Raw genomic sequence first — 24,897 nt, forward strand, 5'->3', positions numbered from 1 at the left:
CATTTGTACATCGTTTCTCAAAACATTTTCTCTCCATTTAAACCCCCGATATTAGGTCCTCATTTTTCCCCTCCCTCCCCGCTCCCCCCCTCCCGCATGAGCCCTTCATAGTTTACAAATGGGTATCCTCTAGTTCTTTAATGCTTCCTTCCTCATCCCTCCGCTATCATTACCCCAGTTCTATCTTACAAATCTGGCTAGACAAAAGCATGTACACTGGTACAGATATGAGCTCCCAACACACAGAATCCAGGACAGATAAACCTCTCAGGACCAATAATGAGAGTAGAGATACCTTGAGGGTACGGAGAATGTGAGGAGAGAAGGCAGGGAAGGGTGAACAGATCGCAATGATCAACATACATTCCAACCCACCCCACCCCACCCCATCCAGAGGGACGAACAACAGAAATGTGGGTGAAGGGAGACGACAGTGGACGGTATAAAGTATGAAAGTAAAAATACTTTCTAAATTATCAAGGATTCACGAGGGTGGGTGGGTAGGGGAGGGAAGAGAAAAAAAGAGGAACTGATATCAAAGGCTCAAGTAGAAAGAAAATGTTTTAGAAATGATGGTGGCAACATATGTACAAATGTGCTTGATTCAATTGATGTATGGATTGTGATAAGAGCTGTCAGAGACACCAAAAAGTGGTTTATTAAAATTAAGGGGAAAATAAAGAATTACATTCATGGCAACCCGTCTGGGGCAGTTCTATCCAGTTCAATAGGGTTACTATGATTCAGAATCAACTTGATGGCAGTGAGGTTGCATTATTATTTGTTTGCTTTATTGAGATGTACACATTAAATTTTAAAAAAGTTTTTGCCCACTTGATCCAAGGAGTCCTCTGAGTTCTCAAAAAAAGCTTCTGCCCAGTAGCATGAGCACCACCTTGGACTTGTTAGAGACGCAGGCTGCAAAGCCAACCCCCACCCCCCACCCCAGTTTCTACTTTGACACTGCATTTTCACAGATTCCCCAGGTGATTCCATGCATATTAAAGTTTGAGAATCCCTCCTCTAGATAAAGGCCTCCTAGAAATAGGAATGGGCTAGTGTCAACCCTAGAACTGTTATTCGTTTATTTTTATTAATTACTTTATGGACATGACACTTATTTCAGTGCTACAGCTTTCTGAATAAACAGCTTTGTGAATACAGCTTTATGAATAAACATTAAAAGTTCCTTAATTTCTCAACGAATGACTATTTTTTTCCAGTGAAATTGTTTGACGTGTTAATGGGCTTAGAGGGTTAATCGATATAGCAAGCAGTAAGAATTGGTGAGACAAACAATATCCCTTGTAGTTAAAGGTTTCAAATCAGTGAGGCATTTATTATCCTGAATACTTTTCAACAAGTTTTAAAAGATTTTATTGCGATTCTGCTGTTGTTTTCTGATTTTTAAAATCATTACAAATAGGCAAGACACAGGGTTTGTTTGGCCTCTTCCCATTTCTAGTTTTGAGTAGAAAAATGGCACTGCTTTGAAGATTTCAAATGGCAAGTGCATAACATTTCTGAATGGATCTGAAATCACAACCGGTTTATGTTCTTCTTCTTCTCATGAACAGCCACAGCCACCAAGGTTGATAGCACCACAGGTTCAAAGCATACCTCATTTAACCTGCGTTGTTTCTACCCTACATTATGTCTGCCAATCAGCAGCAGACACAGTCACTGAACCAGGTGGTCCATTCAGCCGCATCAATAGAAGTTGTTTGAAAACTATTGGACACATTATCATTCCTTCTCCTCACAAAGGAAGAAAAGATGCCGCATCCCTCTACTGAGCCGAGCTTGCTTTTCAGGTGCCTGGAAAAATTATAATGCTGCTTCTGATGTTCTTGCAGGGCATTCCACAAAGCCTCATTATCTAAACATGCCTTTACCTGCACAGCGGAAGGCTGCAGAGTGAAAATTACAGTGCAAGGATGCAGTAGAAGCATGATTTCAAGGAAACAGAAAAAAGGATGGGTTGGAGGAAGGGGTAAACTGGCTTTTGATGCATATATGGAGCGAATCATGGGAAGAAAAAAAATCTGCCTGTGGAGAAAAGGATAGAAGGTTAAAGGAAAAATAAAAATGGGGAAGCTTTAATCCCTATTGTGTTTGTTTCTTATATGTGAAAAGGAATACTTTTCTTATACAAAATAAATAGCAGCAAAAGGGAATCAGGTTCAAGATGAGCGAGGGGATTAGAAGGTCCACAGATGCAAAAAATTAGTCTCTTGATCTAAATCAATTACATTGCAGGATAGTAATACAAAATGAATGGCAAATGGAAAACCACTGTGGTGGTCCTGACGATCAGGAAAAATACAGTTCAGGTTTTAAAAAGGAAGAATAAGCTCTCCAATTGTTATTTGGGATGTAGCTAGGAAATGGAATAGAGAAAATGTAATTTGTCCAGTTAATGAAGAAGTTTGACAGACTAGACGTCAGTTGACACAGCTGCTTTGCAAAGATAAACCCCATCTTAGCCATTACATATTGTCAGATAACGGGAAGAAAGCAAATATATACAGACCGGTTTCAAAGCTTTAAAAAAAAATTAAATATGTACTTATTCTATAGTGTGCTATAATCACATTTGCCTTTCATTCCAGGATTGTTTGCTAAGAAGAGCAAAGACCATGCTTATACAATTCACATGTTTGTTTTCACATTTCCATGTGCTAGCCTTATATATATTTCTCATCGGAAACATTTGTGAAACCATTTGTTGTAGAAATGAAAATTGCTACTCCCCAAAGTAAGCCCTACCTGTCCCAATAAAGCAGAGACAATGTTTAATACGGGGAGAGGGAGATGAAGACGTTTTCAAACCCAAACAGAACCAAGTCCAAAGCCAACAAATCAATTTTGACGTGTAGTGCTCTATAGGACAGTTGAATTTCCCCCTGGAGTTTCTGAGGCTGTAGATCTTTATGGAATCAGACAGATTCTGTTCTCTCCTGTGGGTGACTGGTGGGTTAGAACTGCTGATCTTTCAGTTGCTGGGTGAGCACTTAATCACTGCTGGGCAATGGCTCCTCAATTTAGCAGACAATAAACAGAGAACAAACTATAAATGATTCAGAAACACCTAAAAAACCTTCAACTTCACCCAGAAAAGGACTGCAAGTCAAAATAAAAAGGAGACACTGTCTTTGACTTGCTTAGCCCAGATCAAAGGGCTTGGTGACTCACTGAGTTGGCCAAAAGATGGAGAAAGAAAACTCATTCCTATTGCTGATGGGAATTGTATAGGAAGAACAATTGGGCTATATTCCCTAATATACAAATGACTGACCTCAGGCCCAGTCATTTAATTTTCAGGACTGTTTCCTGTGGATATGCTTGTAGTGTGTGAAATGGCATGTGCATACACGTGCCATTACTCTATTGTAGCAATCACAGAGATTAATCACACACCACCAGTTACCCATGCTGCACCATGCTTCAAGACAAAATTTCATTGATTTATCATTAGAAATAAATAGTTCACAGTATACAATTACATATTGTTTTGTTATTATTCACTATGCTTTAATTATGTTCAATTTGTAACAATGAAAATACATCCTGCATATCACATATTTAGATTACACTTCATAACAGTAGCAAAATTACAGTTATGAAGTAGCAAAAAAAAATTTTATGGTTGGGGTCGCCACCACATGAAGAACTAACAGTATTAAAGGGTCACAGCATTAGGAAAGCCGAGAACCACTGCCCTAGAACTAAGTGAAAAAATCTCTCTAAGGTTTCCAAGCTTGCTTTTTTTTTTACTTTACGGGAACAGATAGCTTTATCCTTCTAACTCATGGTTGGTGGGTTAGAACTGCTGACATCGCCAAATATATACAACCAAAAGAGACACTTGGGACCATTGTTACACAATGGCTTTAACAATGGACTTGACCACAGCATGCTGAACATGGCAGTTTCATTCTGTTTTCCCTGGGGTCACTATGGGTTCGAACTAAGTCTAGTAACAACAAAACCCCAAATCAAATCCACTGCCATCAAGCCAATTGTGGCATAGAGTGACCCTATACTAGGGTTTTGGAGAGCATAAATCTTTATGGGAGCAGACAGCCTCATCTTTGTCCTACTAAGCAGTTGGTGGGTTTTAACTGCCACCCTTCTGATTAGCAGCCTAACTTCTAGCCCACAGAACTCTCCACCAGAGCTCATTAAATGAGAGTAAGCGCCTTCAAATGCCATAAAAGACCTTCCACAAACTTGCCTAGATTGCTCCATGATTGAGCTTGCATTGTTTCTGCACTGTTTGTACTTAGTGCATTTTGGTATATGTATTCATACATTAACTCAATTCTAAGACCCTTGAGAATGAAAGTTACCCTACCAGAGGATGGCAATGTAGGTAATCAATAAGTGTTGTGTTAGCTGGAGAGGAATTTCATTAGTTTACCATCAATGTCTTCCTTGGCTTAGAGAAGTTAAGTGGGAATGTATGCCAATGAGGTTCTTGTGGATTTCAGAAATACGTTTGATAAAGTTTCCCACTGTCTGCTTTTGGACAAAATATAACAACATGAAAGAAAACAACTAATAACGAATTGAGTGCTTGCAGCAAAAACATCGACGATGTTTCAATCGATGTCAAACAAACAGAGGCTTGCATCGATGACTTGCAGAGTCCCTTCCTAAGAGTCAGTCAGTTTGAAGTTTTTGTTTTGGGTTCTGCGTAGACAAGGCTATAGAAGGCAGATAACCAGAAATCGGCAAATAACAAAGGCACAGGGCTCAAAGCGCCCCAACTTCTCTAGCTTTACCATCAACGGGAATGCAGGATCAACACATGTATTACGACTTCTGACAAGTCCTTTAGGGGTTAGAACATCACACATGAAACTCACTGCCATTTAGTTGATTTTGACTCGTAGCAAACAGATTGGTTTTCTTTCTGGGAGGCAGTGAGTGAGGGGTAAGCCAGTAGGGGGTCAGAAGAATCAGAATGGAGGCAGGATAGCAAGCGAGTAGGGGGAGATTGGGTTCACTGAAAAGGTAGTACCCGGCAATCATTAGCAGTAACCCAGGGACCAAGTACAAGGCAGCCAAGCTACGTGCTAATACTGCCTCCCAGTGGAAGTGGGTTTCCTGTATCTTCTCTGCTTTGGCGAGACCCAGCAGTGGAAACAGTAGGCTCTTAACCTAAGTTTAGGACCCCTGGTGGTAGAATGGTTACACACTGGGCTGTGATACTCATGGTTGGCAGTTTGAAACCACCAGTTGGTCCTCTGGAAAAAGATGAGACTTTCTACTCTCTTAAACAGTTATCATCTCTGAAACCCACAGGGGGTCACTATGAGTCAGCATTGACTCAATCGATGGCAGTGAACTTTTTTTGTTTCGTAACCTAATGTTCAGGGAGCTCAGTTCAGGAGACTGAGTAGGGCCAAGGCGGATAGCCCTGCATCTAATTCCTCATAAGGTAACTACATATACAAGTATAGGAGCGAGAAAGTATTGCCTTGAAATAGCACATTGGAAACAGAATTTGGAATTTTAGATAATAATACTAATAAGTTTAGAAAGGGAGAACTTGGGTGGTCAAAAACGTTTTGACTCATTTGGCTGCTAAGTGAAAAGTTGGAGAAACTTTTGGAGAAAAGTCAGTAAACATTGAGCAGCTCAGTTCTGCTGACACATATGAAATCACCAGAAGTCAGAATTGGCATGATAGCAGCTGTTAATTGGAAGTGAGTCAATTGTCTGATGAAAGCATTATAGGCTTGAAGAACAGTGCGGTGCTGAAAGACATGGCTGCTGCGATATAAACTTGGCTGTGTTTGGGCAGCTTAACAATGTCCGTCCAGGGACCTAGTTGCTCTTCTCCCCTTTTACCAAATACCAATCTCTCCTAGGCTGCCAGTCTTTGGACTGGAATATATTCTTGGAGATCTGAGGATAAGTCAAAACATATTCCGACTAAATCACAGAAACCTTTATTACACCAAGACAGCTCAAAAGATGAAGCACTTGCTTTTCAAAATATCTTCCATTCAGGTCTCTATACTTCTGATGCTGGTGTTACCACGATTCCAAATGCATTGACACACGGACTGCAACAGGGGACTCAGACATTGGAACACTCGGGAGGGTGAGGCAGGCCCGGGAAGTGTTTGCTTCTGTTGTACATGGAGTTGCTATGAAATCAGAGCCCACTGACGGCACGTAATAACAGCAGTAGCAACCTCGGCAACAACAAACCTATCCTGAACAAGTCTGCTCTCTTCCTTTCGCATCCTCAAGGGAGACAAATCATGTTACTTTTCAGTCTTCTTTATGTTTGGGGGAACAGAAAAGATGATGAAGGGGGCAATCTCAGGGCTGTTGTGGTGGCTAAAGTCACCATTCCCAAGGAAATTACTGGAGGACAGCCCTTGCCACCATCCTTGAAGGATGAGGAGCTGCATTTTTCATGACAGAAAACGTTCCTCAACACAACCTTCCTAGCATTTTTCTCACCAGTGCAGTGTTCAGTTAACCTACAACTTCTTATTTTTTTAATTTAAATTTTATTTTATTGGGGCTCTTACAGCTCTTATCACAATCCATACATACAGTGAACCCTCGATTATCGCGGTTAATCGGTTCTAGACCCTACCGTGATAAATGAAATTCCGCGAAGTAGGATTCCTTATTTGTAAATCAAATATTTTCGTAGTTAGACCATAGAGGACATGAAAAAACACCCTTTAGTCACCATTACACTCGTATTACCAAATTTATAAACGAAAAAGGGAAAATACAGTAAAACATTTTGGACGTTACAATTATCATTTATTATTTATTATATTATTTATGGCATCAAGCGTGTACAGTATGAGCCAATCAGTGGCAGTAATGACAGAGCATGTGCTGTTACGCAAAAACAGCGATAGAGTGAAGCCGCGGAAGTCGAAGCACGAAGTGGCGAGGGTTCACTGTATATCCATTTTGTCAAACACATCTGTACATATATTGTCATCATCTTTTCAAAACATTTTCTTTTTACTTGAGCCCCTACTTACAAATTCTTAATAACTCATCTGTGTCACTCAAGAAAAAAGCTCTTAATACGCTTCTTTGTGATTGCCAAAACACAAAAACAAAAACCTTGAAGCCATAACCTCTCTGCCTTGAAATGAGCTGGCCCAGCAGTTCGTCTCAGAAGCTACTCTTTCTAGTTTGGGTTTTATTTTCTGAAGGCAGCCTAATGAAACTAATTATTAATGAGAGAACTCATAAGCAGCCACCCACGAGTCACAGAATCGTAGCTAAGCCTGGTTGGTTTAGTACACACCTGTGCAGGTATGAACTAGAACCCTGGGCGCAATGCTTTTTGACTTACTCTCTGACATGAAAACATGCCGAAAGATATAGGTGCATAGCTCGTCTTCAGGGAATCTCTTTCTAGGTTCTCAGCTCCTGGGCTAGAGACATCATTCCAGTGATCTTTCCCACTTTCTGTTTTCACAACAATCCTTTTCCAGTTTGACAAAATAAAGGCCACTTCCTCTGACCCTTCAGAATGGCATATTGTCGTGAAAAGTCTAAAGCAAAAGTCACTTTATAACATTGGTGCCTGAAAAACTTTGTTTAATCAAGGCACCATCAACCACTCATCCACTTGTCTCATGAATAGCTTCTTTTCCAGTACAAATCATTGGGTACGTTTAATAATTATATTTCAAACACTGCATGCATTTACATTATTTGCTATTTTCCACATGTTTGTTATTAACAATTTCAGGTATGGCTCAATTTATAGGATTAAAAAAATACTTAAAGCCTTAGAGTCACAGGGAATATTTTTAATGAAGTTTAAATCCAAATTACTATATTTATGATGGAGTATGATAGTGTTCAATAAAAATTTTATAGCATTATATATTACATTAAGATACAATTTTGGAGGGAAATGGAATGGAAATGATTTAAAGAAGAAAAAGGAATTGAATAAAGCTTCTGTCTATTCTTATTCTATTATTAAATGTGGGTTTTTTTACTTCAATGTAGAATGGTAGCTGTCATATTGCTATGGTACTTGGATTCCACTGGATCCATTCAAATGAGTATCGCAACACTTTTTCAATGTCAATATTTATAATATGCCAGGGGTGAGGTGAGGGGTAGTAGATGTCAACTTCAAAATGTGCAAGAAGATACTTAGCTTTCCAGAAATATATCATTGTTTATAAGCAGAATAGATTGGGGACCACTGCAGTAGAGGTTCTTTTGGAGTTCTATCCCTTGATTTGGCAGGGAAGAAAGGAAAGCACTCTCCCCAGTCCGCTCCCCCAAGCCCCGCTGCCATTGAGAGGAATTTGGACTCATAGTAAGCGCATAGGGCAGAGGAGAACTGCTCTCGACTGTGTCCAAGGCTGTAAATCTTTAAGGAAGCAGACTTCTTTATTGTTCTAAGAACCTTCGGCACAGCTTTGAGGTTCGAATCACTGACCTTTCCATTAGCCACCCGATGCTTATTCCACTGCACCGCCTGGTTCCTTTCCCCCTTACCAAGGGTGTCCCCAAAGCCACAGAAGTTTCCCCTTGTCTCACATGTTGGTCATTCCATTTGAATTCTCTTTTCCAGAAATTTGTAGGAACTCTTCTCCAGATTTTTCCTTTTCTCCATAAGAAAGCAAGTCGGGTGAGTGAGCAAGCAGAACCTCATGACCAGTGGGCATACTCTGTAGAAGGGGTAGTCTGGTAATGACTTGCTGCTCTATTTAGGAAATGGTGTATTTTGCAGGCCTCATTTTCCTTATACAAAAATTCTTCCTTCAATCGAAAGGGTCTTATTCACCATCATTTTTCTATTGCCTTAGGAAATGTGTCCCCCTCCTAGTTTTGCCTTAATGCAATGGAGTCCCAGGGAAATGGAGTCCATTTTTCAATTTTGCTTTTAATGAAGAGAGAAGACAGATTAAGAAAAGTTGAGCTCAGCAATTTTATAGAGTCAGCAATCGTCAGTTGGGATTCAACTTGGGTATTTGGTTTCTCTCCTCAATATCAGTCTATGTCAACTCAGCAATTGGTTTTGGATTTGAGAAGAGGAGAGGGAAAAGAGAGCCCCAAACCAATGATTTCCAGTGTTTGTAAGGGAAAATAATCAGATGTTAAATTCCATTTAAATATGAGATAATCCATAGGCTTCCCTAACCTCTAAAATTTATCAAAAATAGGATACACTTAGCCCAAACGCTCCTGTATTTAGGAGTCTATTAACATTCCTGAAATCCCTGACTAGTGCCAAGTGAAAAATGTACTGTGCCTTTTGTCCAATACTTTGAATTTTCAATTTTTCAGGGAATGCTCCATAGCAATACATTTATGTCCAAGAGGAAACAAATGCTGACATATCACCCATAGAAAGAGAACTAGATATAGGAGACTGATGCTTTTTCCAAGTTTCTCATATCCTCATTGCTATCTATTTTTTTAAGTTGTAACAAAAATCTGGCCTTGCAAATTTGACATTTTCCAGGTGTACTATTTAGTGACATTAATGACACTAATCTTGTTGTGTGATTCCCTCCAAAATCCCCGGCTACGTTTATATCCCCATAAATGAAAACTCAATACTTTCTAAACATTGACTCCCCATTCACTCTCCCTCTCATCTTTGGTAACTCCCAATGAACTTTGGTCTCTATACATTTGCCCAATCTAAAAATTAAAGTTCGTGTATGTGGAACCATACAAAGTATGTCCTCCTATGACTGACTTATTGCAAGTAGCACAATGTTTTCATGGTTATGCCATATTGTAGCACACATCAGGACAGGTATCCTTAGAAACAGGAAGGCAAGACTTCCAGTCAACTTTGGACACATTGTCAAGAGAGGCCAGTCCCTGGAGAAGTACGTCATGCTCGGCAAAGTAGAGGGGCAGTGAAAAAGAGTAAGACCCTCCACAGATGGATTGACATTTTGCTTGCTCACTCATCATAGATTATCTCTATCTTTAGGCTATAATAGGAGCCCTGGTGGCATTAGGTGTTGGGCTAACTGCTAGGTCAGCAGTTCAACTCCAATAGTCACTACAGGGGAGAAAAGTGAGGTATTTTTCCTCTATTACAGATTTTCAACTTCAAAAATTCTCTGGAGCAGTTCTACTCCATCCAGCCGGGTCAATATTAGTTGGAATCAATTTGATACCAATGTTTTCTGTTTGGTTTGGTGGCTCTGGTGAATATTGCTGCCACGTTATCTTCCCACTGCCATCCTCTTTAAAGCAAACCCATAAACAACAACAAACTAAACTAAATCAGATATCACACCCAGTGTAGCCTGTGTGACAGCTCTTCTATTTAAGGCACTGCTTATTTGAACATGAACTATCCCATTGCAAACAGTGAAACAGATGACATTAATGCCAGAAAAGCTAAATTGGTGACCACTCCACATTACTACAAACACACGCAGTCCCTGTGTTGGGTAGTCAGTTACTTGAAGTTTCAGTTACTGCAGTAACACCGTTTGGTCGTTCTTAATGTGGATTTGCCATTATGGGCATTTATGTTACTTCCATGTTAGTTACAATTATGTTACTTCCATGAGAAGGAACCAGGGGCCCTGGTGGCACAGTGCATTATGAGGTAGGCTGCTAACTAACATCAAGTTCAGCAGCTCAAAACCATCAGCTGCTCCATAGAAGAAAGATGAGGCTTTCTACTCCCATAAAGAATTACAGTCTGAGAAACCCACTGAGGCAGTTCAACCTTGTTCCATTGGGCAGCTCTGAACTAGAACCAACCAGATGGCAGTGAGTGAGTGTTAAGAAAGGAGAGACCATTGAATCAAATGTCCTATTTATTTATAGACCATAGAAGGGAATATTTCTTGTGGGTATGGAAAACAATTCTTCCCAGTCCTAAATATGAAATTATTTCAGCAATGAACCTTAACTTAAAACTATGTTCTCTTCCCCCCTCCCCAGTCATTTTAATTAGAAAAGAAATGTTTACAAAGCTGCTTAATGTCAAATAAATAGCATACCACTGGTTCATTATTGAAAATATTCATTAAAGATTACCAAGATCTTAAGGCCTTTTATAGAAATCTAACTGGTCCTTGGATCTTAGCATTCAATGATCATTTCTGGAATCTGGATAGCACCATTCTGTCTGGACTGAGAATGCATTTGACAATCAGAATTCAGAGTCATGCCTTCTAGGGTGCTGACAGACGGGGAAAGGTTGTGATTATGCCTAATTTCTATCCTCTACATCACAATCTCATTGATTATGCTTCTCAGCTTGCTAAGGGTTCTGTGAGGTGATTTTCAAGATGAATATTGCTATTTGCAGGATTTCCTGAATAGGAATCTTTCTGGAGTAAGTTGCACAAACCAAACGATGTGCAGTCAATTTTCACTCCAGCATAAACAATGTATTAGCACAGAGCCCTGAAGGCTTTTTTTATTTGGGTTTCATTACACAGCTAGCTGCATTTCATCAATAAGCATGAAGTGCCAAGCAGGCAAAACTGAGGCGCACAGAGGGTATTACATATTTTTCAAACAGGTATTCAGAAATTGACTAGGGATAACAAATGACTCAGGAGGTAAGGCCGTAGGCCCTTTGTTTCAGAGGTAGTCATGGTCACTACTGCTAGACCCCAAAGAGTAAAATAAAATAAAATACATTCTTCTTTGAAATCGAGAAATTAAACATGGGCTCTGGCTAGTTGCACAACTACTTTCTTTGCATTAAGTCACTCCGAAGTGTGCATGTGGTGTGTTTAACATTGCTTATTTTCCATGAATTTAGTTTGCAATCATGTGTTGTATTTATTTGATGTTGTCTAGCTTCAAACTTCTGCAGGGAACTTCTCTCACTATGTTCAAAGGCAGGGGAGTAGTAGTATGGTCTCAAAACCATTCACAAGCCTTTACTCTGCTCTTCTGTAGGTTGAGTACAGTTGTCCTAAGCTGTCCTAATGACAACAATGAGTGGTGCCAAGACCATTAGCCCATCTTATTGTAACTATGACAAAAATCAAATCTCTTTAAGCAGAGGCTGACAATCTGGGAAAGGTAAAGCACGTGATGTAGAGAGCAAGAATGCATGGCTTCTCACTGAACCATGTAGCAGCCATGGAACAGGGATGAAAGCTAGACCAAGGAGGATAAGGAACCAGGACCTTTGCAAATTCTTCACTTAGGTCAACCCAGCCTGGGAATTGTGGGGAGAGGTATACAGATTTATTTTCTTTTTTACCTTGGAAACAGCCATAAAAACATGTTCATGGAGTTGATTCCAACTCACAGTGACCACGTAGGAGAAGGTAGAACTGCCCCCATTGGGTTTTCAAGGTCATAAGCTGTATGGGCGCAAACTGCCACCTCTTTCTCCCTTGGAGCAGCAGGTGGGTGTGAACCAATTAGCAGCCAAGCACTTTAACCACTACACCACCAAGACTCCTTGCTGTCAGAGAAAACCAAAAGCAAGCCCCCTGGAGTAGAGTGGATTCTGACTCATTGCCACCCTAGAGAACCGATTACAATTGCTCCATAGGGTTCCCCAAGCTGTCAATCTTCATGCAAGCTAACTCTGGCATTGGTCTCCTACAGAGTGGCTGGTAGAGTTGAGCCACTGACCTTTCAGATAGCAGCTGAGCTTTTTCAACCCTGTGCCAGCCAGCCAGGGCTCCTGGTTGTAACCATCAGCAGAAGAAATCCAGAAAATGTGGGGAACAGTTATAGGAGTATTTTTGAAATCTACACTCTCACATTGATAAACTTGGGATATATAGAGAGGTTTGAAGTCAAGGAATATTATTGCCCCGCAGAAAAGCAACTGCTTCTCCTGTAGGTGATTTAGACTAAGTTGTAGGAGGCAAATATGACTCTTGGAACCCACACACATCTCTGAGAGTGGCGACTTGTAGTTTTGGTTAAGGGACGTTATAAACACAGCTAAGGGTAACTTGCTCTTCAAACTTTGGGGACACAATGGGCCGTTGGAAAACTAGGACCCAGTGCTGCTTTTCAATAGTCGGGAATGATTTGGGGGATAGAGACGGAGGCTAAGGTCACTTTGGTTGAGTCAACACCATCCATGTGTGCTAAGAGAGGTTGTTATCTTTCCTGTAAATGCAGCCCATGTAGGATAATAGAGAGCATTGTCTCTGTTCCATTATTGTAAGGAGGAGGCACATTTTAGTCTGTGCGAATACTTAGAGTGGGAACAATGTTGCCTTTAGTAGGAAGTTCTTCTTTTCAACATAATTGCACACATTTTCAAGTGGTTGTATGTTGGGCTACAAACCGAAAGTTGAGTAATTTGAAACCGCCAGCTGGTCCACAGGAGAAATAGGGGGCTTTCTACTCCCTGAACAGTTACAGTGTCAGAAACTCACAGCGCCAGTTCTACCTTAACCCATAGAATCACTGAGAGTTAGCATCGACTGGATGGCAGTTAGAGCCAAGACAACTGAGAATCTGGTTGAAGCCATTGTCTTCAGAACCAGGAAACTGCACTTCATTGTTGAGATTATTTACTGAAATCAGTACTGATGACGTCGCATATGCCCCAACCCTTAGGAGCTAAACACATACCTCTGAAGATAGATTATGTAATGTTGTTAGCTGCCTTCAAGTCATTCCTAGACTTGCAGCAATCTCTTGTGTAATAGGACTGGAATACTGTGCTCTATAAGGTTCTCATTGACTATTTTCCTGTTGGTGGTGGTGGTGGGTATAAGAATAAATTAACAGACCTTTCTTCCTTGTCTGGCCTAACCTGGAAACCTAGAAGCTCTGCTGAACCCCACTCAACTTCATAGCAACATGTAAGTCTCCACTGGCAGATGTTTGGTGGTTGTACTGGAGGGGCATTGGCTGGGACTCCAACCTAGGACTCCCTCATGGAACATTAGAATTCAATCAATGCCCTCCCACTTTTTACTCAAAACACAAATTCACTGCAATAGAGTTGATTCTGACTCTTAGTGACTCAGTAGGACAGGGTAGAACTGCCTCTGTGGATTTCTGAGGTGCCAACTCTTTCCGGGAGTAGAAAGCCTAATCTTTCTCTTGTGGAGCCACTGGTGGTTTCAAACTGCTGCCCTGGCAGTCAGCAGCACAAACTGTAACCCACTGCACCACCAGTGCTCTTCCCTTTTTACTAGATAGGTGCAAAAGCTGAAAGGATCCCAAAGCTGATGACTTGTATTTATTTACTTTTTTATTATTTTAATTTCCTTGTAGTTATTTACTTTATACTCACCGATTCTTATCCCTCAGGATCATGCAAACTAAAAGGACTTAGGGCATCAGAACCTCTGCCGAGGTATAAAAATGTACACTGTACCATAACTGTGCCATCATTTCTTACAACCAAGTAGACTCAGTGTTAGGCTTAGTTGTCAGTCTCAACTCATGACCATGCCACTGGTTGATCAGCCTGGATTTTGCACTGGATAAGCTTGCCAAGAGAGCCAATAGATCTTTCTTGGAAGAAATATAGCTAGAATGCTCTTTTGAAGTCATGATTGTGAGACTTCATCTCATTCACTTTGTAAATGTTCCTGGGAAGGGCCATTCACTGGAGCAGGACATCATGCTTGGAAAAGTAGAGAGAGTCAGTGAAATAGAGGAAGGTCATCATGGAGTTGAATTGCCATAATGACTGCAGCAATGGGCTCAATCATAGCAGTGACCACGAGGATAGTGCTGGACAGGGCACTGTTTCCTTCCATAGTCCAGGAGGTCCCTAGGAGTCAGTCAACTAGACAGCATCCAACAACATATGGTACCTAGCTCATAAGCAGGAATAGTAGAGAAGTGGAGTTCATTTTGCAAAATAATTGCTACTTCGTTGCAGCTGTACCAAACCTATCTTTCTCACACTCCTTATAGTAGCTCAAGTCAATTTCTCCCAAATTTTCACTTTCATTTCTATTGCATATAAGCAGACTTCCTGTGATTCCTTTCCATTCTAACAAATGTCAACTAAGTGGAGATACAGTGCTAGGTATTTATACTTACTCCTGGAGAAGAAATAAATGTAACAAGTGGCATCAATTAATTAAAATTAAAATTTTATTCAGAGGTATAATTTATCTTATTTACTCTGAATTGCCCATTACATTAATTGCCCACCACTGGTTATGAGCTCTATTGGCATAGGGATTATAAAGTGAGCTGCAGGAGAACAATGAGGCATTCGGTTCTCCTTAAGAGCTATATTCTTGAAACCCACAGGTTCTTCCCCATCCCGTAGTGTTGCTATGAATCACCATCGACTCAGTGGCACTGAGTTAGTGAGTGTCTTTCAGGTTATCCTACGGTGGTGGCTTGCATGTTGTGCTGATGTCTCTGATATTTTACATGCCTAAAGGGTCACCCATGCTGGATAACTTTTATAGTCAAAGATACATCAGTAAGTAAGACCTGGAGATCTATTTACAGAATTTAGGCAATCAGAAGGGAGGCAGTGATTGGTGTAAGATATGAAATTAATAATAATTTATAATTTACCAAGGAGTCATGAAAGTGGGAGGGGGTAAAAAGAGGAGCTGATACCAAGGGCTCAAATAGAATGTAAAGATTTAGAAAACCATGATGGCAAACATATGCACAAATATGCTTGATACAACTGATGTATGGATTGTTATAAGAGCTGTAAGAGCCTCCAATAAATGATCTTTAAAAAATTAGGCAATGAAAACCTTAAAGTTTACAATACAGAATAGTGTGTTTGTAGTGTTGGAAGATGATATTCTTAGGTTGGATAAAATGAACAAAACCAAACAAAGCCATTGACATTGAATCAATTCTGACTCAGAGTAATCCTATAAGGCAGAGTAGAATAGCCCTGTAAGGTAGTCAAGCTTGTAATTATTTAAGGAAGCAGATTGTCATATATTTCTCGCCTGGGGATTTAAATCACCAAACTTTCAGTAAGAGCCGAGCACTTTACTACTGCACAACTAGGGCTAGCACGCAAAATACACGCTGGATGCCACTTGACTTGCAATGAACTTGAGCACAGCAAGGACTGGGAAGATGGTGTCAAACTGGGTGACTTTCCATTGTGGTGTATATAGGGGCACAAAGTATCCAGTTTGAAGGCAATTAAAAACATATCAATTGATAAGCTGAATTTTCAGTTGAATTGGTTTAGTTGGTTGACTCCTTAATATCTTACACATGCCACCTGACATGCGGTCTCCACAAGTTGAGGGCCCATTCAATGCCATGGCCACTAAGGAAATACAAAACTGGGACAATCCTTGGGATAAGCTTTTAAGAATGGAGAAAAAAATGGAAGAACCTGTGTGCACAGGAACATGAGATGGTAGTGCCCAGGTGGCAAGTTGGCCCAGAGCCCTAACCTTAATCACCCTTCTGAATATTTTGTTACACTTAACATGATATTCAGTGTCATATACAAGGACTTATAAGAAATCCTAAGAGAGATTGTATCTATATTTGGAGAATGGAAGGAGGATTAGAAGAGGCCTCTTCAAAGCCTTCTTCCATGCCCCAAATACGAATATACTTAAAGTCTCATTCACTTAACCACATAATTTGGTGTAGCTAGAATACAAGCCAAGGTTGTTGCTAAGTGAGGGGAAGTCAGAATGTTGATGGAGTTAAGAGGATGAAAAGGTAAACGGGACCCAGTCCAAAAAGGACATTCTAATGTCTATTGGAAAAGTGAGGAGCTGATGCCAGGGGCTTAAGTGGAGAGCAAATATTTTGAGAATGATGAGGGTAATGAATGTACAAATATGCTTTACACAATTGATGTATATAGGGATTTTGATAAGAGTTGTATGAGCCCCCAATAAAATGATTAAAAAAAATTGAGACTTTATTTTGGAGGCATCCAATCTCCTAAGGGACTTCATATTTACAAAGGAGTATGCAAATATATGTTAAGTGCAATTAGAGTAAGAATGAAAACAATGAATCTGAGTGACAACTATAAAAACCACATTCCCGAGATAAGAGCTTAATGGAAACATTAGTGGTAGTAAAAGGTGGAAGACCAACAGGAAAACCATGACGAGAATCATAATAAGGACAATGCAGGCATACCTTCACTCACTGCTGTCAGTTCCCCGCGACCCTGTAAGGCAGTAGAACCATCCTTTGGGTTTGGAGATTGAATTTTAACAGGCGTAGATAGCCTCATTTTTTTCACACAAAGCAACTGTGGGTTTGAACCATTGATCTTGTGGTGAGCAGTTCAGTTCACAGTGGACTGCACCACCAGGATTAGGAGTACCTTTAGTCTAGTGATGCTGCCATTATTTTAGAAAATACTGTTGAAAGAAACAAGTTGGTACCTTAATGTCAAATGGTCCTGTTTGATTTGGTTGACTGTAAATTTTCAACTGATGTCGAATAGGAGACAGCCACAGAAGCAGACGGTTTAACTGTTCTTCAAACGGCCCAAGGTCTTTCAAGTGAACCTCAATTTCTTTTTGCTTCTCAGGCAAATCTCTAGAAACCTGAAAGAAAATTTAAAAATAAATAAATAAACATACACATGGTAGAAGTCTCTCTCATTGTGTAATCTAAAATGGGGAAAGAGTTATTCTCAAATTTATCCCTTATGAATGCATATAAAATGACATTGAAATGTACCAATTTCAGTATTTTAACATCATGATATTCATTATGCAGTTTTACATGATTATGCCATGCATGTATTCAAAATAATTCATTGATTCCCACTTTCTAAGAACTTGAAGTGTTACAGATCCTCATGCCTTTTTGGAAATTTCAATCACAGAACACATCCACACAAACGCGCACCCAATGGATATTAGGAAAGGAATGCCTGCTGCATCTTTCTACTCACTTACTAAAAATCATGGTGTGCTCTGCGCTCTATGTCAGACACTCTGCTTTGAGGTTATAAAAATGAATAAGCCAAGTTATTCCGCATTACTACCAGATATACAACAGATCTAACTCTCACATAATTGATAGTTATATTTAAAGACCGTCATAAAATGCAAACCAAGCCAAACTATAATTTTTTGCTCTGTTAGCAGCCACTTTCTTCCAGTATGCTTGCTGTTGGCCCTGGGTCACTGGTTATACATAGGAACTAATTCAGTGGCACCTAGCAGCAGTATAAAGCCAATGAACGGGAAGTGCAGGTTCAGTGGTAGAATTCTAGCCTTCCCTGCAAAAAACTCAGATTCCATTTCCAGCCATTGCATTACACATGCCACCTAACATGCGGTCTCCACAAGTTGAGGGCCCATTCAATGCCATGGCCACTAACAACAGCACAAAGTCAGATAAATATGGTATTAAATAAGGTATTTTCATCTTCTATGAGTTCAAAACCTATAAACGTATGTGTGGTACTACACTATGGGTATATATGTATACTAATATCCCAGAGGAAGTATCACAAATGAAACTTTATATATATATATATATGTAATTTATATAATACATAATCTAACAGTACACTCAATATGTTTTCTTCATATAAAAGGATATAACTAGACTTTTAGGGTATTTCATTGGGTCCTTTGCTACTCAAAAGTACATGTGAAAATCCTTTTTCAGCTCAACGAACAACAACTTAGAGCCTCTATGTTCTGAAGCTAGTAGAGATAATAGTGATCCTATTTCCCTAAAATCTGTAAAATTGGGCTGTGAACTCTTCTTTGTCTGATCAAGAACCTGTCTCCTTGTCATTTAGGCTCTAGATGTAAGCAGAGAAAACTGCACAGCATTGAAGTAAGCTTTTTGGTTTCCTTCACATCTGCCCCCCTATTCATTCTTCCCTGGTTACAGTGGAAACATGATCCCTGACAGAACACAATACAAATGGTGAGAAGATTTGAATAATAGGAAGAGTAATTAAATGATAGCTTATAATGAGATTTGGGCAGCACAATAGTTTTCTGCTTAGTGATAACGTCTACATTAGGTATAGCCCCATAGACCTTACACTGCTTACGATTGTAGAGTTACTCCCTAACACACTTAAAGAGTCCCTGCAAATAAAGTGATCACATTCTATTTTAATTTGATATTTACTTCAAGTTCTTCCACAGAACTTTGATTAATGATTGAACCACGTTCCTACATGTTATAAACTTTCAATAAATATCAAATACAAAACCATTTTCAAAGTCCGGATCAATGCCTGTTCTAATCAATCATTCCCATAAACATGTTAAATTTCTCCTCCAGGGAAACAGCTTTAGTTTAATTAACAAATAATAATACCAAATTAGGCTTTAAAAAACCAGGCGCTCTGATGTGCCAATGAAGACCAAACTAAAGTCAAGGAATAAATGATAAACTTGGCAAAAATAATTGCAATTCATTCTCCAATGAGGGCCTAGTTTTCTGAAGACATATAAAGAGCTCCGGGCAAATTAATAAAAAAGAGAAAGGGCCACAAAACAGAACTGGACTAAAGATAAGGACATTGCTGTTAGGGGTCATTGAGTTGCTTCTGACTCATAGCAACACTGCCCAGCCCTGCGCCATCATCGCAATTGTTCTTATTCTCATAAGACATGGGAAAAGAAGCTCAGCGGTGGTCCTAATGAATGAAATGAAGATGAGTACTTCATCAATCACATTGACAACAATATCACTGTGAGAACCTGCCCTGCTGTCAAAGCTGTGGAAAACATGGACTCTCCTACATGACTGATCAGCTGTATATATCGGTGCACCCACTTGGAAGCGCATATGTGACTCAGAACACCTAGAGGTTTTACTTGTAGAATGATCCGCGGGCACATGAAATGGCACATCTAGAAGGCTATTTATTGTTTATGATGACAAACTCTTAAAAAAGCAACCTAACTATCCATTAAGAGAGGACTGGTTAAATATACATTATGGTTCCTAAATATACTAAGTTAAAAAAAGATCACCTCTAAGAGTACATCTAGTATTTTTATATTTTTGTAAAAGAAGAGAGAGCAAAGAGGGTTTGTTTATTTCTGGAAGTAAATAAATGCTTAGTGAGAGTTGGAGCATATGGTGCATAAGAAACAACCAAACCAAACAAAAATCAAACCAGTCGATTTTGACTCTGACAACCTCATGTATTGTAGAGTAGAACTATCTACTGTGTGATTTTTGGAAACAGATTGCATAGGCAGTGAATCATTTAATGTGGCTCTTCTAGTCAAAGTCGCTAATTCTCACCAAGTTATGAAGGTCGAAGAAGATATAGTTAGGATTCACCTGTGAGTAACTCCGATCAGGGTTCCCTGGAGTGTCATCTACTGAGTATAAAATGAACCCTCTGAGAAGCAGAGGAGGGAATCTCATTATCGGCAAGAGCCAGGAGTGGTGCACGTGTTCTGGATCCAAGATCTGAGAGCCATGAACCTCCTGGATGCCGAAGATAGCTACACCATGAGAGGAGCCGCAGCAGAAGTAGAAGCCAGAGCATGGAACACAGTGATGTAGTTCCCAATGCAGGAACAAGTAAAATGGAGGGTTTTGGTGCAAGAGTCCAATGAGCCCTGGTGGTGTAGTGGTTATGTATCTGCATGGTCAGCAGTTTGAAGCCACCAGCAGCTCCTTGGGAGAAAGACCATAAACACTTACAATCTGGGAAACCCACAGGAGGTCTCTATGAGTCAGCAAAGACTCTATGGGAGTGAGTGCAGATGGGAGTGAGGGCTGGCTTACACAGTGGGGTGTCTCTGGGCACTGAATTCAGGGAGCTGGGTTTTTCCTAGCTCCAGGTGCTTAAACTGAATCTTCAGGTTGAGGCTTATAGCAGAGTGGTATGCCCTTTAGGCATTTATTTATAGGCACGAAAGAACTTTATAACATGTCCTGATAAACAACTCAACCTTGAGCTTATCTCAATGGCATTACAATTTAACTGACTTCATCAGGCCTTGAATCATGGATTTTGTCTGTGGGTTCTGGATAGTCATTGCAAAGGATATTAGAATGCACAGAGGTAAAATAGAGAATATTAATTAAGATAGCCAACAGATGCCCAAGACTTTCTCCCAAAGTGCCTCTGCGTGGGTTTTAATGACCAGCCTTCCAGTTTAGAATACAATGCTTCGTTTATGCCACGTAAAGACTCATAGATTGCAGGTGAGGTGAAACATTGTCATTATATCTTTAATTTTTGAAATAAAGGTATTACCTTGACAACATAAAAAGATGAGTGAATGTTTGGAAGGAAAAGTACTAGTCTTCTTCTTACTACAAAATACTGGTGAAAATTTGATTTTGTATATTTTAGACCATTATTAATAGGAGAGAACGGATCTAAAGTAACTGATAGGTCTATTTGTAATGTGTTATGATGAGAATTTTATAGAGTTGATGTTAAGGTAGGAATTGAGATTTCCTAACATATGTTTTTTTGTGCCTCATCTTGTCTTTTTAAAAATCATCCCTGATTAATATCTTGTTCAATAGTTTGTAGGAGAGAAGAGTGTACATTTTACATCAGTTTCTACCTTTTTAACAATAATTTGCATTTATATTTACTATTTCACATGGATATAAAAATATAAAGATAGAAAAATATGACTAATAAAATGTATTATTTTCCCTAATCATCTGTTTAAGTATTATAAAACCATATGCTTCATACAGTATGTTCCCTGTGGTGAAAGAAACAATTAAGAGCAACCAGTTCCCTTATGTGTTAATTTAGTGTATTACCAAATCTTGACCTAATTTCACACAAGATTAGCTTCCTTCGTCTTTCAATTTCTGAAATGTAGATGTTTTGACATTAGCAGAACACGAGGTGCCTGTTTTAGAAATAAACAGATGTTGAAGTCTGACTTCATACCTTACATACAAAAATAGAGAGAAATAAAGCTACATGTAAAAAATTAATAATTACAGAACTGGAATGAAATACTTGGGGTGCTAGAAGCAAAAAGGGATATGAAAACTTATACAACATTTTGTATGGTTCATTTAGAACTTAAACCCAATAAGCAAAATTGAGAGTAAATGACACCTGGGAGCATTGATACCATCTATCAGTTGATATAGAATGCATATATATAATATATATATATATGTATATATATAATGCAGTTTTATAATACAAAAAGGACAAAAACAGGAGTTTGAAAAAAAACAATTAAAAAAATTTTGCTAGGCAGTCGCTGTTTTTTGTTTTTTGTTGTTTTTTTTTAGAGTAATCATTGATTGACATGCCACTTAAGGAGCAATGGAATACCATTCTTTGGTCATCATACTTGTATTGTCTCTGAAAAGTATTTGTCAGAGTTCTGGAAAATAAGCACTCAAAATGTTTGTTATACCTTTCTTGTATTCCAGATACTATTTTAATTCTTCAAATGAAATGAAAAACATGACTTCAATTCAGAAAACTACAAACATTCAAACTCACTGCCATCAAATTGTTTCTGACTCAGAGGCACTATCCCTGTGGGTTCTGAGACTGCGAGTCTTTGTAGGAATAGAAAGCCTCATCTTTTCCTGTGGAGGTTTGAATTGCTGTGAGAAATTAAAGAAAATGTAAAAAACAGAGGAATATACCTTGTTCATAGATTGAAAAGGTCACTATTGTAAAGGGACTAATTCTCCTTGAATAACTGCTAAATTCCATGCAATTGCAGTAAGAATCACAGCAGTTATTATTTAATGAAAACTAACAAGCTAATTCTAAAATTTATATGAAAATGTAAAGAGTCAAGAATATACAAGGCAATCTTTAAGAACAAAGATGAACCCATATGCCACCAGATATCAATATTATAATTGTCTGTGTAGCATTGATGCAAGGACAAATAGACTACAAACAGCCACCTAATTTATGACAATGGCACTACTGTAGTTAAGAGGAGAGAGCATGTCTTTTCAGTAAATGGTGTGAGGTTCATTGCATATTCATAGAGGGGAAAAAGATTCTAAATCCTACATCCCACCATACACATCCACCCACACCTTAATTCCATGTTGTTTGTAGACCTCAATGCAGAAGATAAACACTAATGTTTCCAAAAGAACATGGAAAATATCTTAATGAGTTTCAGAGATGTGATTATTCATTAAACAAAATATAACAAAGCACTAACCATAAAGCAAAAGTTTGACACATTGAACTTCATTAAAATCAATCAATTCTGTTCATCAAATGAGAGTTGAGGAGAGCGAGAAAAAGAAAGAGAGCTAAGAGGTGGGTAAAAGGTAGGTCTAGAATGGAAGAAAATATTTGCAATGCCTGTATTTGACAAAGGACTAGAGTTTGATGAACTATGTCTATATTGAAAAGATAGCTGACAGAAAACTAGGTTAAAGCTTTGCACAAATATTTCATAAAGGATATAAAAATCACATAAATCAGCAAGGGTTTGCAACTTTAAATACATTGATGCCCACAAGAATGGCTAAAATAAAAATGATGGAAAAGACCTGCTCTGGATAATGTAAAATTAGAGTGAATTGATACAACCATGTTGCAAAACTATATGGTGCATTTCCAAAACCGGTAAAGCACTCAGCCACACAAAATCAAAACAAAAAGAACCCCTCACACACTTAATGCCATCAAGTCAATTCTGATTCATAGCAATCCTTTTGACAGGCTATAACTTCCCCTGTGGGTTTCTGAGACTGTAAATCTTCAAAGGAGCATAAAGTCTCATTTTCATCCCAAGGAGCAGCTGGTGATTTTGAACTGCTGACCTTGCAGTTAGGAACCCACTGTTCCACTAGGAGGTCCTATTCTATAACAAAGTACACTCAAATGTATACATATATACAGCAAGACATAACTATCCTAATACTATTCATAATAAACTCAAGGCAAGCATTGATATGTCTATAAATTGTGGCAGATTCACTAATGGAATACACTATCATGAAAAATAGCATCTGACGTCTTAAAGTCTTGTCTGAAAACAAGCAGCCAACTTAAGTCAGAAGAAGCACATCAGCCTATGTGATCCAAGGATTGCAAATAATAAGAACCAAGCCTGGAAGAGAGATTGGGACTATTGCCTAAATTCTGAATACCTGGTTGTTTTTTTTTAATGCTATGGATGATAATGGTATCCCCAATGTATACAGGCTAGGAATGTTAACAGCCCTAATATCAGACAAAAAACATTTTAAAGTGGATTTCAGTAGCTGTTCTTAGGCTGGAATGTAACATCTTGTAATTTGATCTTCCTCTGGATCCAATGTCAAGTTACTCTACATTTTTAATATTCTCAGCTTTCTCTGAGATTGAAATCTTTCTCTGTTGTATATGGTCTTTGTTGCTGGGTCCTTGTTGGTTTGTTTGCCCTTGTTTTATGCATTTATCTATGTAGGGAAATCAAGATGGGTGGAATCTAGAAGACAGGAGCTGAATTGATGGCTGCCTGGAGGCACAGAAGAGGAGAAGGAGGAATCAACATCCACGGGAACAAGAGGGAAGGAAAAGGAAGGAAAAGATCCAAAGTTGATTATGACAATGATTGTACACTACTTCTTGACTAAACTGAATTGTTTGATATGTTAATTATAGCTCAATAAAGTATTTTAAATCTACTACCATTGAGCCAATTAAAATTCATTATCAACGCTATAGAGTAGAGTAGAATTGTTCCCTAAACTGTAAATCTTCACAGTCAGAAAGCCTTATCTTTCTCAAGGCGGAGCAGTTGATGGGGTCCAATTGCTAACACATGAGCTAGCATCCCAGTGCATAATCAATTACAACACCAGGGCTCTTTACATATTTGTTGGAAGATTAGAAATAAATGCACCAAAATGAAAAAAAAAAGAATTTGTTATGATTAATCTAAAATAACTATGAAACAGTATCCATATAATTATTTAATCAATAATTTCTATATCTTGGTTGACTTGCTATTGATTGTATAAAAATGAGGCGCTGATGCCAGGGGCTTAGGTGGAGAGCAAATGTTTTGAGAATGATGAGGG

General features: G+C 38.9%; 1 protein-coding gene across 4 annotated transcripts in view; it reads right to left on the minus strand.

The window, feature by feature from the left end:
- DMD (dystrophin) overlaps positions 1 to 24,897 on the minus strand; it is a 2,430,848-nt gene that overhangs the window by 871,407 nt on the left and 1,534,544 nt on the right. For all 4 annotated transcript variants that reach the window (XM_045298663.1, XM_045298661.1, XM_045298660.1 and 1 more), the window contains one exon: positions 17,304 to 17,468. In XM_045298663.1, coding sequence (XP_045154598.1) covers positions 17,304 to 17,468 — 165 coding nt within the window. The remainder of the gene's footprint in view (positions 1 to 17,303; positions 17,469 to 24,897) is intronic.

The sequence above is a fragment of the Echinops telfairi genome, unplaced genomic scaffold (genome assembly GCF_000313985.2).
Source record: "Echinops telfairi isolate 266 unplaced genomic scaffold, ASM31398v2 ScPeMD7_7436;HRSCAF=8474, whole genome shotgun sequence".
Classification (NCBI taxonomy): Eukaryota; Metazoa; Chordata; class Mammalia; order Afrosoricida; family Tenrecidae; genus Echinops; species Echinops telfairi.